At 37.7% G+C, this 14,975-nt stretch overlaps 1 protein-coding gene across 2 annotated transcripts in view; it reads right to left on the bottom strand.

Annotated features, from left to right (window-relative positions):
• Nucleotides 1-14,975, bottom strand: part of LOC134527975 (uncharacterized) — a 144,758-nt gene that overhangs the window by 5,877 nt on the left and 123,906 nt on the right. For both annotated transcript variants that reach the window (XM_063361094.1, XM_063361095.1), the window contains one exon: nt 3,989-4,168. In XM_063361094.1, the coding sequence (XP_063217164.1) occupies nt 3,989-4,168 (180 nt within the window). The remainder of the gene's footprint in view (nt 1-3,988; nt 4,169-14,975) is intronic.

The raw sequence follows: 14,975 nt of genomic DNA, 5'->3' as shown, positions 1-14,975 counted from the left end.
ACGAATCCTCGCTGCAAACAAAACTTTCCACTTTGAAACCTCCCATTTTAACAACGCTGAATAAACGGATTATTCTTTCCGGCACAACATCCCATCCTCGTCGCCACGTGTTACATTTTTATTTCGTCAATCACCAACTAAAGTTACATTTGATCAAGTTATGTGGCCATCTTTTTCCAACTGTCCACTAGTTGCCAATGCGGCCAATGTTACAGACTTAAATATCCCACATCTTCCAATGCTAATTCTGCTTGTTGCACTATGTGACTTGTTTATGAGCTTTTAAACTTTTAGCCTGTATTAATTAATTATTGTTAAATAACATACCATTAATTAAAAAAACCAAAAATGAAATGAAAAATAACCTTGAATACTTAGTAAAAAAAATACAGAAGAACCCTTTTTTTTTTAAAACTATTCAAAGGGGTGTCTGAAATTGTACAATGTGGTGAAGTGTAAAATAGGAGAAACGCATTAAAAATTCTTTTTTGCTCAGAGAACAGACATTAACAGGTTAAGAATATTAATGAAAATACAGAACTTTATCACATCACTCAGCTGCATTTCCTGCAATGATTTTGTGATTTTTCACAATTGTGTTCAGAGTTGAAATAGGCATGCCTAACCTCTCAGCGAGTGAAACAAGAGTACCTTTGTGCTCCCCATGCACTTTAAAATATTTATATTTTCATCAGTTGAAAATGTTTCCCTCTTTTACAAATTGCCATCTAGATAAAATACGAATAGATAAAAATTCAGTTAATTACTCACAATAAAAGACAAAATTTTAAGGTTATTGACATTTAGATTTATTCCTGAACATGTTATTTTTAACGAACTTTGACAAAGATGAATACCATAAATAAAACTAAAACTAAGTAATACGGTATTTATAAATTACTGATGGACAGTCAGAATGTAGCACTAGTGTCACATGCTAACATTTTCTCAAAGTCTGCCATTATTAGCCCAGTGTTGGCAGCCTGTAAATAGTGTTTTTAATAGAAGAGCACATAGAAAAATCCAGGAGCTAAAGCGTTAGTGTTCCCAACAGTATTTTGGATGTAGTATTTTACACGAAAGTGTTATCTTCAAATGTACGTTGTATGTGACAAACACGGGAATAACTAATATTATTTAGTTATTGCATGAACAAACCGCATAAACTGCCGGAAGCAGATTGTAGGTGTGTTGTAATCAACGGGAATTTACTGCATTGAGACAAATGAGGTTAAAACGGGACAAAAATTAATTGGTGTAAATTACGGGAAAATGTAAAAACTGGTAAAGTAAAATCAGGGTTTTACTGTATAACACACAATGTGCATTTCCCTAGATATTGACTAGGGATGGACCAATCAAATCCTCAAATGCCATCTAATCCTTAGTATTCGAAAGATTCAATATTCCAGGGGAAAAAAATTTGAAGAACACTATTAGAGGAATAAAGTTAATTAAAAAATCAATACTGATAACCTCTAAGTTTACTCGGTTAATTTTTTCTTAATACCTATCCTATTAGCTATTAGGTACTATTCCCTAAGTTATGGAAACTTAGTTTGTGAAACAAATATTTAAAGGGTTGAATGTTTCTACACCCAGGGCCGCAACTAGTCTCTGGCACCCGGGGCATGAATGGATTCATGCGCCCCCCCCCCCCCCCCCCTCTTTTTTTGTACATACCACAGTACCACAGAGTATTTTAAAATAAATATGATGAGATGTTATATTGTAAATCAGACTAGACATTCCTGGCATGCAAGTTAAAAAAACTTTTTACCAGTTACCAGTTGTAGTAGGAATTACAATGCAAGCGATTTCGGCGCCCCCACAGCATTGCGCCCGGGGCGTATGCCCCGCTTGCTCCCCCCTAGTTGCGGCCCTGTCTACACCATAGTTAATATTTTAAATTTCTTGTATTTTAATTTATTTTTGACCCTTGAGACTTAGATTTGGATTAGAGAAAATTGGGATTCGAACGATCACTAATATTGATGGTAAAATTATTCCTGATGTGCCTTTTACAGAGGTCAGGGATTCGTGGCTTGTGTCTAGCAGTCTTAGAGTTGGGTGTAAGCTTCATCAAGTTTTTTTCTGCTCCACTTGAAGGGACCTCAAAACATAGCAAAATATACAACAAAATTCAACCTTTTTCCTTTTATTTTTTTTACAAAATGTTAACATATTTGGTGAAAAACAAAATTTTTTCATGAAATGCGACTATTTTACATGCATTGAGCGACACCATTTATAACCGCATCATATATCACATCAAAGATTTGTAACACTACAACAAAATTTCACTATCAAAGAATTTCACAACTTAATTTTAATTTGGTGTATAACAACATCAATCACAGTATTTATGAACGACACAAACACGATACTTTGCTTTTTTGCTGTGCGTAGTAACACAAAAGTGATACAGTAAGTCCTCTATTTACGTCGTACCGATTTACGTCGTTTCGGATTAACGTCGCTAATGTTTGAGTACTCATGTTTCAATTTAAGTTGTCGCCGATTCACAATAACGTCGTTTACAATGACCGTAAATCTTTATTTTAACCAAAACACCGTACATAATTCGTTTATAATTCTTTGTTTCCTTCGGTAGTTAATTTATGCTATGTAGCGTAAGCTACACGTTCACCGCCTTATCTTATCATACATCATGAGGGACGCTTCCTGCTCTCCGCTGCTCTCCGCGCGGTGATGCAATACTACCAGCCCGCCCGCTCGGCCACCCACGTATCTCGCACGTAGAAGTGTTATCTACTTCCCGCAACGACACAGCATTTTCTCCTACCCCTTCCGGCCGACCTTGGGCCGTGGCCGGCCGGTGGCATGAAACATAGCTCATTTTGCGTCGTTTCTATTTACGTCGCGGTTTTCAGGAACGTAACCCTGACGTAAACCGAGGACTTACTGTACATCTTGGTTATTTCCCAGTTACTATGATTTTGACATGAATTTCCGACAGCATACGAATGTCTAATCTAAACTATGAAAGCTACAGAGTTGAAGTAAATATATCTTAGTAGAGAAGACTTTGCTCATGGTCGTTACATATAACTCACCCAGTTAACAATAGCAATGATGATATAATGAGCATTGGTGGGGAGCGTCTAATTGAATTCGGTGAGAGCTGTAACTCCGAAATTAATAGACCAATTTGCGTGATTTAAACTTTAAGTTGCTCGTGAGTGAGCATTGAGTGGTGATATTTGAGTGGAATAGCTATAATGTTACTAACTTTGGTTTTGGAGCCATTAATTGAAAAATTCCTATGCAAAAACATGTTAAGTTGGAGAAAAGAAAGAACACAAGTGAAATCTCCAAGTGCACAGAAGTGTCGTATTGAATTAGTATAGTTTATAGTATTGAATTAGGCAAAAAGTAGGAGAGAGAAAATAGCCAATAGGACAAATCAAGCCACCGAACGAGGCGCGAAACTTGCGCTCGAGTGAGCCTCAGCCGTCTATCTTGTGAGAAGCAATTGGGAATGCAGAAAATTGTTTGGTAATGGACGTGGTTATGCTCTCTGATGATTCTGATGTTAATATGGAGTCATTTGAGACAGTAGTTGTGAACGATGGGCCAAGTTTGTCGTGTTTTGGTGTCACAATTTTTAGTGTCCAATTTTTCTGGCATGGCCACCTGACCATCAGTAAGACGTTTATCAAATTCTCTGTAAAAATGATGAAATTTCTTGAAACAAACCCCTGGCGACTGTAGTCCAAAATACAACATATCCAGAAATTTTTACACCAAATTTTAAACAGCTTTTCTATTTTTTACACCACCTATAGTAAGTTTCATTTACCTTTCCATGGGGTTCCCAATCATCCGGGCAAGTGTTAAACTTTGCTTGCTATGATGCAGTTTCAACGTGAAAGAAAAGACTGCAAAGCCATTCAATCCAGAGACTCATCATAGTTTGCTTCAGCACGGTTACGGACAGTTGCGGCAGCACACTGACAATACGCACCTTCGTGGAGGCAGACCAAGGGCCCACCAGAGTCTCCCTGGCAGGCATCAACGCCACCCTCCAGGTGGCCCGCACAGAACATGCCCTCGGAGATGACTGCTGCGCCGTATACGAAACTGGCCTTGCACGTGTCACGCGGTAGTATCGGCAGCCACGTCGCTTGGAGTCTGCGTGAGTGACCTGGCACAACATCAAACACAGTTACGCTCCCATCACTTTTCATCCGATCAAACATTTGAAAAAAGTCATTGCCACATAGCCAGTTTTACAACTTCATGATCATGATTACTGCTTCCCACCATTTACAAGGGCTCTATCCAAAAAACTTCATTACTCTTGACCGTCCGTTTCTGGATGTTTCTCCGCTTTCTGGGGCTAGCATGACTGCGAAAAGTATGCAAGGTTGTCACCCACAGTTCCAATTCCTGTTTCATTTTCTCGTAACTCAATCGGCACTGTAGGGGCGGCTGCCAGTGGTTCGTGAATGGGGCCTTGCACAAGATGATGTCTTAACTGGTCTTTTATGGACTGTCGACCTTGTGCATTCTCTGTCATGCAAACCCCTGCCACATTAAAACCACTGAGAGAGAGGCAGAGTAGGCAAACTGTTCTCTGCAACCACGCCTCATTCATGCCTCTCGTGATTCAGCTATGTATTTGTGTGTGTACTTAATGAGTGCGTGTATATAATATATTAATACACCTATGGAAATGGATAGTAAACAAACATTAGAAGTCCAAAGAAAATGAAAACAAGTAAATGTGCAAGGAGTGTAAAGTGATGATGTGTGAACTGTACTTCTTAAACTTTAAAATCTATCATATGGTTTTGGGGCAGAATTCACCAATGCATAGTCTGATATTTAATGAGTAAATGTTGTTGCGTGTAAGATACTTTTGTCAATTAATAATGTATGCCTCACGTAAATTTAATAATGGATTTGTAAAACATTATTCTTGTTGCAACAACATGGACAATTTATAATCTGTATTATTGAACTTTTCAAGTAAAGTTTGTGAATGAGGCTTGTTTAATATTTTCAACACTTAACTTTTTGGAATTAAGAGTCTTTTATTTTAAAGTTTGTTTTGAATGACACATGACTGCGTGTTCTTAGTTGTCATCCATATCATTTAGCCACTCGTGTGAACAGGGATTTCTGCAGGCAAGCCAGAGTATTTAACGGCTGGGGTTACTACCGCTACAAGTTCACTGAACGAAATCATAAAAATGTTAATGTCTGTAATGCCAAAATACTAGTATTTGTAACCCAATCTGGGAAAGATAATGTTGTTAATAAATGTGTGCAGTAAGTAGGTAACAGCATACCATGCACTGATACCTTTTTATCAGTCTAGAAAAGGTAGCAACCTCGACACTGTAAGTTCAACTTTATTAAATCTGTCACCCATAATATATACATTCTGTTAAGTTCTATTGTTTCAGATGAAATAAATCATACATTAAATTGAGGAGAAAAAAAAATTAAAGGTTAAAACTTTTAGTATGTACCCAGGAATTTCCTAAGTTGCACAGAATATTATGTTTTGCTAATAGGTATGTATGCTGATGTATGAAAATCTGAATTCAGTTAAACTCTTTTAAGACTTTTGCAGGGGACTTTCTTCTAAACATGCTTTAGGCAGGAAAACTTCTTAGATGAGAAAAGGAAAAAAAAAAAAAAAAAAAAAAATATTCTCCTTCATAATACAAATTGAGGTTGTGTTTGAAAATGTTTTTGATAGAAATATTACACATTAGAACACATTAGAACGTTGTTTTTTTTTTTATACTTCAAGGGACTGGGACAAAAATATGTAAAATGGTACATGTTGAAGCACCTCAAAATGTTCACTTTTTATGGTAAGATTTGCTTACACAATTATTTTTTGTGTTAACATTCAATTAATGTCAGATTTTTGTTGGAAACAATTCTATTAAACGAACACATCTTCCTTAAACACAATGGTTTACGTTTAGAAATCAAAAAAGGTTACAAACATTTCTGTTGCAAGTTGCTATGTTTGGAAATTCAGTGCTGCCAATGGCATTTCCAAAATATTTCTAATGTGGTAAATTGAGCGTCACCAAACATGCACGAAGATTTATAAGAATTTGATAATTTTCTTTAAAACTTATTTTAATAATGGCCCAGTCATAAATTGTGTATTTATGTAAAAACTGCATTTACAACTTATTTCCTGCATAATACATTAAAGTTTAACGAGGAGAGATATAAAACTGAACTTAATTTTGGTGTTCACATTACCAAAGTTTGGTTCATGGTCATATAGTTTATTTACCATTGCATGTGGCACAAATAAAAAAGTAGGATGTTTACAATGGCAAGTAGTGAAGTGACCACGTGACCACACGCAGGAATGTATAATAAATAGACTTCACACTATTCACATTCAACATATATTGTTCAGTTTAAACTTTTCTGATGATTTGCTACTAATTGCAGTGCTGTTGTATGTAAATTGTGGGAAATGCTTTCATATAAAGCATGAAAGTAATGCATTAATACTATAAAGAAAATGACAGTTAAAAAAAAAGCTAATTGCGGGAATTCGTAAATCCTAGGTATATAAAAATGAGGTTCTGTATTCTAATTTTGCATTTTGTGTCACTTTTAGTTGAACACCATATTACTATGAAATCAATACTATGAAACAAATATTTATTTAGTACCGTACCAAGTTAAAATAAATTGACAATGAAATCTGTAACTTGAACTTGAGTAGCGTACCCAATAACCATATTGTCATCATAGTACACACTACCCATAAAAGTGCGCGGGCTATCAAAAATAGTTTACTCTGGGCAGAGAGAGTGCGCAGCATGCCATCGGTGAGCTATCAATACTAATATCAGGGTGGCCACTATATTTGTGATAAAAAATTCCAGGTTTTTCCAGGTATTTTCAAGATTTTCCAGGTTTTGCAATATATATACAAAATGACATGTTTTTATTTATGTAATACATGATACAAAGCACACATTTTAAAACACGGAACTGTATAGTACTAAATATAAAACAAAATTCCACAAAATGTGATACATACCCAACTAAAAAAACAGGTGGCAGTTTACTAAATATATATTTGCCACATAACTTTAACCTTTTTTGTGTTTAAAATTTCTTCGTCTATGAGAGCGGTCTGTTTTAAGGCATCACTCATTATTTTGACTTTTTTTGCCTTAAGTTCCCTGAGGTTTTTTTTTTTTTTTTTAAACCAAACATATTTGGTATATTTTGTGCGTATTAAACAGGGCACAACACTGGCCGGCTGGTGGTTGTTTTCATTCAAAACGTGGCTAAAGAACTTGCATGGATCAGGCTGAAAACATCAGGCTATACGTGTAAGTTATAAGTAATCTTATTAGTGTCATGAATTGAGATATGTTTTTCGAGTAGATATACACATCGACCTACCGGATGCTCGCCCGCGTCTTGTTTTAACTGTCGCAGCAATGTTTATTTTGACAGCTCAAGCAATTATCTTTTCCCGTGAGTTGATAGAAAAAGGTCGCTTCACACAGCATAAAAAAAGGAGCTACGCCACTTATTCCCCACGCAGGAAACACACTGGCTGCTGTCTGTCATCCCCCGCATTTCCCCCTTCCTTTCTTCTAACATTCCACGTCCCGCCTCTCGCGCGAGCAATAACGAAGCGATGTAGCAGTTGCACCACGCATTGGGTCGTGTTTATGCTTTGCTGGTGACCGCAGGAGGTTCAACATGCTTTTATTCGGTATATATATGATCTTTCATTGCGTTTTTTTTTTAAATATTTTTTTCTGTTTTTCACATTTTGGTCAAAATTTCCAATTTTTTTTACGGTTCCCGAGAATGTACTCGTAAAATCACTGTTTCGTTAAATCCGGTGTTCGTGAAATCGGGGTTCTGGTGTACATAATAATTATATGTTTAGTATTATTATTTTACAAATTTTAAGTGAACATAGCATTACCGACGTTAAAGGTAAGTTAATGCGGAAGGTTTATCGGCCGGCCTCAACACGCTGCGAATATTCATAAAAAAACGTGCAGTGTCGTTAGTTACTGGACATATTTGACAGTTTATTGATAAGCGATGGATTACAAGACGTCGTAGTTTATAACACCGTTAAACCGTTGGAAGCTACTAGTATAAATTAAAGTACTAATAAAACTTTGTTACAGGAAGCGTGGGCTTCATCCTGAGCAGGTTGAGTGGAAACAAAATTCTGTAACTTGCAGGTTTCTTGATTGGTTATTTATAACTCTATTGTAATTCTTAGATTTGGCATGGCTTGTAAATGCTCCCCTACCCATTGTATCGATCTTGAAACTTTTATTGCATATCTTGCATCTCGCACAAGTTCTGTCTTTCGCATCCTCAGTAGCCCATGGAACCTCAAGACTCAAAACGACAGGAATACCTAGTAGACATTGCCGCAATAGCTTCCTAACAAACTGCACAGCGTAAGACTAAAACCGCTCGAAGACTTGTACTGAACAGAACAAATTAGAACAACACCCCGTGTTGCACGCCGTAGTGCGGTTCATATTCCCCCTCCCCCTCCGCCTCTTAGTGACGTATTGCGTCTATGAGGAAAGAAGAAACATGACACGCCTGGGAACACTACAGTCGCTGCCAACATGACACTGTACAGATTTGCCGCGTGATTATCAGACGCCGCGATGTACGTCTTATATAAGTTGTGCGCATTTACACCGCAGCATTTGCCCAGGAAAGAAATAAAATTCCAGACAGTTTCCCGGTTTTACCCGGGCCCTTTCAAATTCCCGACATATTCCCGGTTTTTCCCGTTTTCCCGGTTTGGTGGCCACCCTGTAATATTTGACTACGTGTGCACACACTATACAGATATCAACATAACCAAAATTATGCCAACTAGCGCTGGCTACATTTTCATACGTGCTTCACAGTGTCGATGGAATAGATAAAGCTTATAATGTTTGAAAACGTGTTTGAAAAATAGTTTACACATAGACCATCTTTCTATTGCTTTTAATTAAAAATGCTAATGAATAAAATATTTAAAATAAAATAAAAAAAACTATTGTTTTATACAGGTTACAAAGTTTTTGGGAAACTTCGCACATAGGAAAAAATAACGTACATCTTATAGAGGAAAAGACAGGACTAAAATATTTGACCATTTTAGACGGGAAATCGTATTGTGCTGGAACGTCTTAAATGAGTTGTAATGTTGCAGAACCCTGCCCTCCTAATTAAATAATTTTTCTTTTAAACTATTTTCATGAATGTAAATATTTCTTAAAAAGTCTTTCTAATGATATTTTACAGTTTGTTATATATTTTAAGGTTGATATTTTTTACTTGCTATGTTTTTAAGAAGATATTTTGTATTTTATTAGACATTTTTAATCACTACTATTTTTTATGTAATTATTCGCAAAGAAGTCGCTGTTCTAGATTTTTACCTGTTTAGGCCTACTTATTCAGGTTTTTCTCAATAAGTTTAATTTTGTAAAGTAATTCGTATTATAATTATTGTTCTTAAATTTTATTAACGTGTTGTAATATAATTATAAATCACGGGACTGTGTCTGGGCTTGTGTGATGGTTAGAAAGAGAGGCATGAGAGGCCTGTAAGTGTGAGTGAGAAAGGAACAGTGTTTCCCCACCAACTGAGATAAAGACGGTAATTTCCCCACTGCGTGGGAACTGAGTGAAACTGCTGTCTCACGGTGTGGGAGAGAGAACGAGAATGGGAGTCCCCGATTTTGATGTAAAATTGAAAAGAGACTGATCAGGGGAAGCCCAGAGTTCTATATGTACAAGGTTTTTTTTATGTATTGTAACTTGTTCTGTGATTGGCTTGTATCGGTAAGCGTGAATGAAGAGTGCGTGTGATTGGTCGGTGAGGTCATGTGACGTCTGCTCCCTGCGTGGAGGAGACCGTGGCAGGATTTCACCAGTCGTCTGTCGAACGCTGGACGAGTAGGTCGCGTTCGGTGGCTTCTCGCTAAATTATAATGTAATTTACTAATGGATAATTTCACGTTGGTGGTCAGAGCCAGGCCGAGTATTAAATCAACCTAATTTGTTTTATTTTCTTTTGAACAGTATTAAATTAGAAATTGCGGCCACCTTCGTCGGCATTTGGCTCGGGGCGAAATTCGGTTTCGCTGGGTGCGGCCCTGTTTGAGGTCGCACCATCTTCGTGTACTAGTAAAAACATTACTGAAGGACGATATTTTTTCCGGTAATTCTCATCACGCGAACTACGAGCAATTTTCGACAGTCAGATATACATGTGGAACGAGTGAATGAACCATTGTAAGTGTTTGTATTCGTCGGGGCATTCTGTTTTAAAAAAAATAAAAAAAAACAACAAAAATTACAATCGGCGTTGAACTGTTTATTTTGTATATAACGAACAGTTATATTTGGCGCCCGGCCACGAGGCTTGATTTTGGACACGACCCTGAGATTAAGACGGACTTTTCGGCAGCGAAGGAGAAATTATAAACATTCTTAAAACAGTTCGTGACTACGATAACCTGAAATAACAAAAATCTACGACTAATGTTGAACAGTTTAGAAGAAAACGGTGAAGTATATCCAGAACTTTCGGCGCAGCTGAGCGACGAATGCGGCGAGAGTTGACTGGCTGCTGCAGCGAGTGAAGAGTTCCAGAGACGGCGGAAAACGGTACTTCGAGGGACAGAGCGACCCAAGGCACCGTGGGACTTCAGGCCTGTCGCATTGCGGGACTTCGAGATCGTCACTTCGCGGGACACCGTGGGATGAGTCGCCGATAATAGCAAGTGGAAAATTTAAGAAAACTGTATTATTTGTATTGGTTTTGAGAATTTAACTTGTATTTGTGTAAAATTTGGTAATTTGTGTATGTCAACATGGATAACGCTAGTATCAACAGTAGCGAATCAGATTTTATGGGTTTTCAGGAAAATGTAGAAAATTCCGAACAGTCAAATCCAAATTTGGAGACAAGTTTAATTGAACAGGATTTTTCATGTCAACAGGAAAAACTTGTAAACATGGAACATCCTGCTGAACTAGGTCAGGATATGGAATCCCGCACAATTAGCAGCCCAGTTGAGGTTATGGGGGGGTCGGTTACAATTGATCAATTGTTATTGAATATGATGAGGGAAATGAAACAGGGACAACAGGAAATGACACAAAAAATTGAACAGGGTTTTACATGTCAACAGGAATTAAAACAGGATCTTACTAATAAAATTGAACAGGGACAACAGGATCTTACTCTAAAATTAGAACAGGGTCTAGCACAAAACACGCAGGAAATAAGGCAGGAAATTTCACAGGTGAAATCCGAAATGATAAAACAAATGCAACAGGAACTGGTTAAGATGGAAGTTAAAATTGATCGCGTACAAACAGAAACGAAAGAACAATTGGGTACATGCGAACAAAGGGTTGAGAAATGTGAGTCGGAAATTGATAACCTACAGGCTGGCCTGGAAAGCTGTAATGGGGAGGTGGGCAGTGTGAAGGAAAGTATAGGAATGATGAAACATAAAGTACAAGAGCATGTAGAAAAAATATCTGCATTACAGGAAAATTTCAGTCAAGTTCAAATTAGCATAGAAAGGGACCACAATGAACTCATTGAGGTGCATGGTAAAGCAAACTAGAATGCCAGAGGTATTTTGTTGAATGAGAGGGAAATTGAGGAAGTCAAAAGCAATTTTGAGGTGAAGGTTGAAAAGGTTTTGATGGAAAATAGGAGAATTGGTAACAAATTTGAAAAGTTTCGAGACGAGGTTGAACAAGAGTGTTTGAAAAAAGTAGAAGAAAAGTAGGGAAAAATTAAGGGAGATTCTAATGGAGGGATTAGGAGTACAGTACTCACCATTGACGAAGTCAATATTTTTGAGAAAAGCGTACCAAAATTCTATGGAGATGATAGAGGGGCTACCCCAATCCAGTTCATTACGAAGTGTGAGAAAGTTTTTGGATATTTAAAGGGTTCAGATGAACAGCAAGTAGAATTGTTTGTATCAAAATTGGATGGGGCAGCATTGCAATGGGCAATGCATAAGGAGAGTGAGTGGAAAACTTTTGAAGAAGTTAAAACAGCCTTTTTAGACAAGTATTGGGGAATTTATGTCCAGGATGACTTCCTGCAGTACTTGTTTACAGGGAAATACCGGCATAGGGATGGTCACATGGCACCATATGTACGAAGGTTGTATCTACAATCAAAATTTTTGAACAACCCTATAACTGATGAACGTTTTATCTCCCATATTGTTCATCATTTTTACCAGCAAATACAGAACTGCATTCTAGGGGCCAGGGCGAGAACTGTGGACGAGGTCATTGATTTGCTGGAGACGTTGGACAGGAGAAATGAAAGGGAGGAAGGACTGAGGGGCAGAGATCCAGACAATCGGGACCAGCGAGGACCACCCAGAAATAGAGGTCACCATCCTGAGGGTCAACAGCAGGGGATAAGACCACTGCAAGTACAGGAAAGGCGGGGGAACCATCAGCTACCCAGGTGGAGACCAGAGCCACGTCTGCAGGAGCAAAGGCAAGGTGAGGACAGGCAAGACAGACATGGAAATGGATCGAGGAGGCAGGAAAGCAGTAATTTAAACAGGTAAGCGGGAAGGATCGAGCCCCAAATCCCTCCCAGGAGTGTGACTTAGGGGTCAAATCAAAATGTCACACGATACAAACAAATGAGTCTGGCATAATTACACATGAGTTGGAAGAATTATTAAAGAATGCAGAGGGGCCTTCAGGGTAAAATAGGTCTATGCCCATACATTAAGGGTAAAATTGTCTGTGCCAGTAAGGAAGCAAATATGTTAGTTGATTCAGGTAGTGAGGTGACTGCCATGTCAGAAGAATATTTTATGTCTCTAGGTAATGAAATTTCAAAATCCGCAGCAGTATTTCCAGTCTCAAATGTAACCATAATTGGAGCCACAGGGATTAGGAATAAAAATGTCAAAAAACAGGTACTACTAGAGATAAAATTTGGAGAGGTAGCAATGTGGGTAGTGTTCCTAATTGTTAAAGGGCTCAGTATTGATATTGTTTTGGGGGCAGACTGGCTGCAACGAAATAATGTTATAATAGACTACTCCATGCAGTGGATACATGTGGCAGGAGTCCTAATTGATTTTGGAACAGAAATAAAGGCAAAATCATTTAGTTTAAGGATAATACGAGGAGAAAATTTTAAAGAAACAGAATTGAAGTGTAATTTGTTGGAAAAAGAGTATATTACAGAAAATGACGTAGATCAGATAACCTTGCATAGTGGTACTGTAGAACAACAGGAAAAATTAAGGGGAATTTTACATGTAGAAAACAAAGCTTTTGCCAATTTTCCAGGGTTAAATAATAAGTATGAATGTAAGTTAAATTTGAGAGAGCACCAACCGTTTGTTCAAAAACCATATCCAGTAGCGTATCAGTTGAGACCAGCTGTGGAGAAAGAAATTCAGAATATGATAGATACAGACATTATCGAGAGACGCAGTTCTGAATATTTGAATCCTATGGTAGTGGTCAAAAAGAAAAATGGGGGGGTGAGATTATGTTTGGATGCTAGGAAAGTTAATCAAATTATAATTCCAGACAGAGAAGCACCAGAACCAATGGACGAGTTGTTACAAAAATTTGAGGGTTGTGCGTATTTTTCGAAAATTGATTTGGTTGCATCCTATTGGCAAATTCCGTTAGCACTTGAATCTAGGCTTTGTACTGCATTTCCCTATCAAGGAAAAACATATTGTTTTAAAAGGCTACCTTTTGGATTAAATGTTTCGGTTAGTCATTTCATTAGGGGGCTTGAGGCAGTTTTAGGACCTGAAATTCTCAATATGGTAACGATTTATGTAGATGACATCATGATTGCCACTGCTACATTTGAAGAACACTGTGACATTATCGAAAGGGTTTTGAGAAAACTGCAAGAGGGGGGAATGACAGCAAATTTACAAAAATCTGAATTTCTGAAGGACGAGATAACGTTTCTCGGTAATGTAGTTAATGCAGAGGGCATCCATATTGACCCTGAGAAACTGAAAGCAGTAAGGGAATATCCCTCCCCTAAAAACCGTAAACAGTTAGAACGTTTCATTGGCTTTTTCAATTTCTTTAGGAAATATATACAAAATTTCAGTGGAATCTGTGGGCCGTTGAGAAAGCTTATGCAGAAGGGGAAGAGTTGGGAGTGGGGACCTGAACAAGAGGAAGCAGTAGAAAGACTCAAACAGGAGTTAGAGAAGGAAGTGTTGTTGCATCATCCGAAGTTAGACGAAAAGTTCTACATTGCTTGCGATGCATCAAACGAGGCTGTAGGGGCCATGTTGTTTCAAGTGAGTGAGGAGGGGGAACAGGTACCCATCAGTTTTGCAAGCTGGGCACTCAATACCGCAGAAATAAACTACACCACCACAGAAAAGGAATTACTCAGTATTGTGTTTTCATGTTCTAAATTTCGCACTTACATTTATGGCAGGGAAACAGTAGTTTTCACAGATCACAAGGCTTTGTGCCATATAAATTCATGTAAATTGCTACACGGTAGAATCACCAGGTGGATTTTGGCATTACAGGAGTACACTTTAGACATACAACATGTTCCAGGGAAAACGCAGGTATGTAGTAGCTGATGCACTTTCAAGGGGAATTGCAGACGTGGAGGCCACTCAGGCACAGGAGTTTCAGATTCGGAGAATTTGTAAACAAATGCAGGAAGTTAATGAAGGACTGAAGGAATTTTCAGGGCAACTTAAGGATGAAGTTAGTGAAGACCCTCGATTACAAATTGTAATTAAAGAATTGGAATCTACTCATTGTAGAGATATTATCAAGGAAAAATTTGTGGTTAAGGAGGGCTACTTGTTTCAGAATGTAAACAATGAATTGTCACAATGGGTTTTATGTATACCAAATAATTTAAGTACTGAAATTTGTAAACTTATGCATGCAGGGTG

This window comes from Bacillus rossius, chromosome 1 (genome assembly GCF_032445375.1).
Source record: "Bacillus rossius redtenbacheri isolate Brsri chromosome 1, Brsri_v3, whole genome shotgun sequence".
NCBI classification, from domain to species: Eukaryota; Metazoa; Arthropoda; class Insecta; order Phasmatodea; family Bacillidae; genus Bacillus; species Bacillus rossius.
Note: the sequence above shows the minus strand (reverse complement) of the source record. Positions and strands in the feature narration are given on the sequence as shown.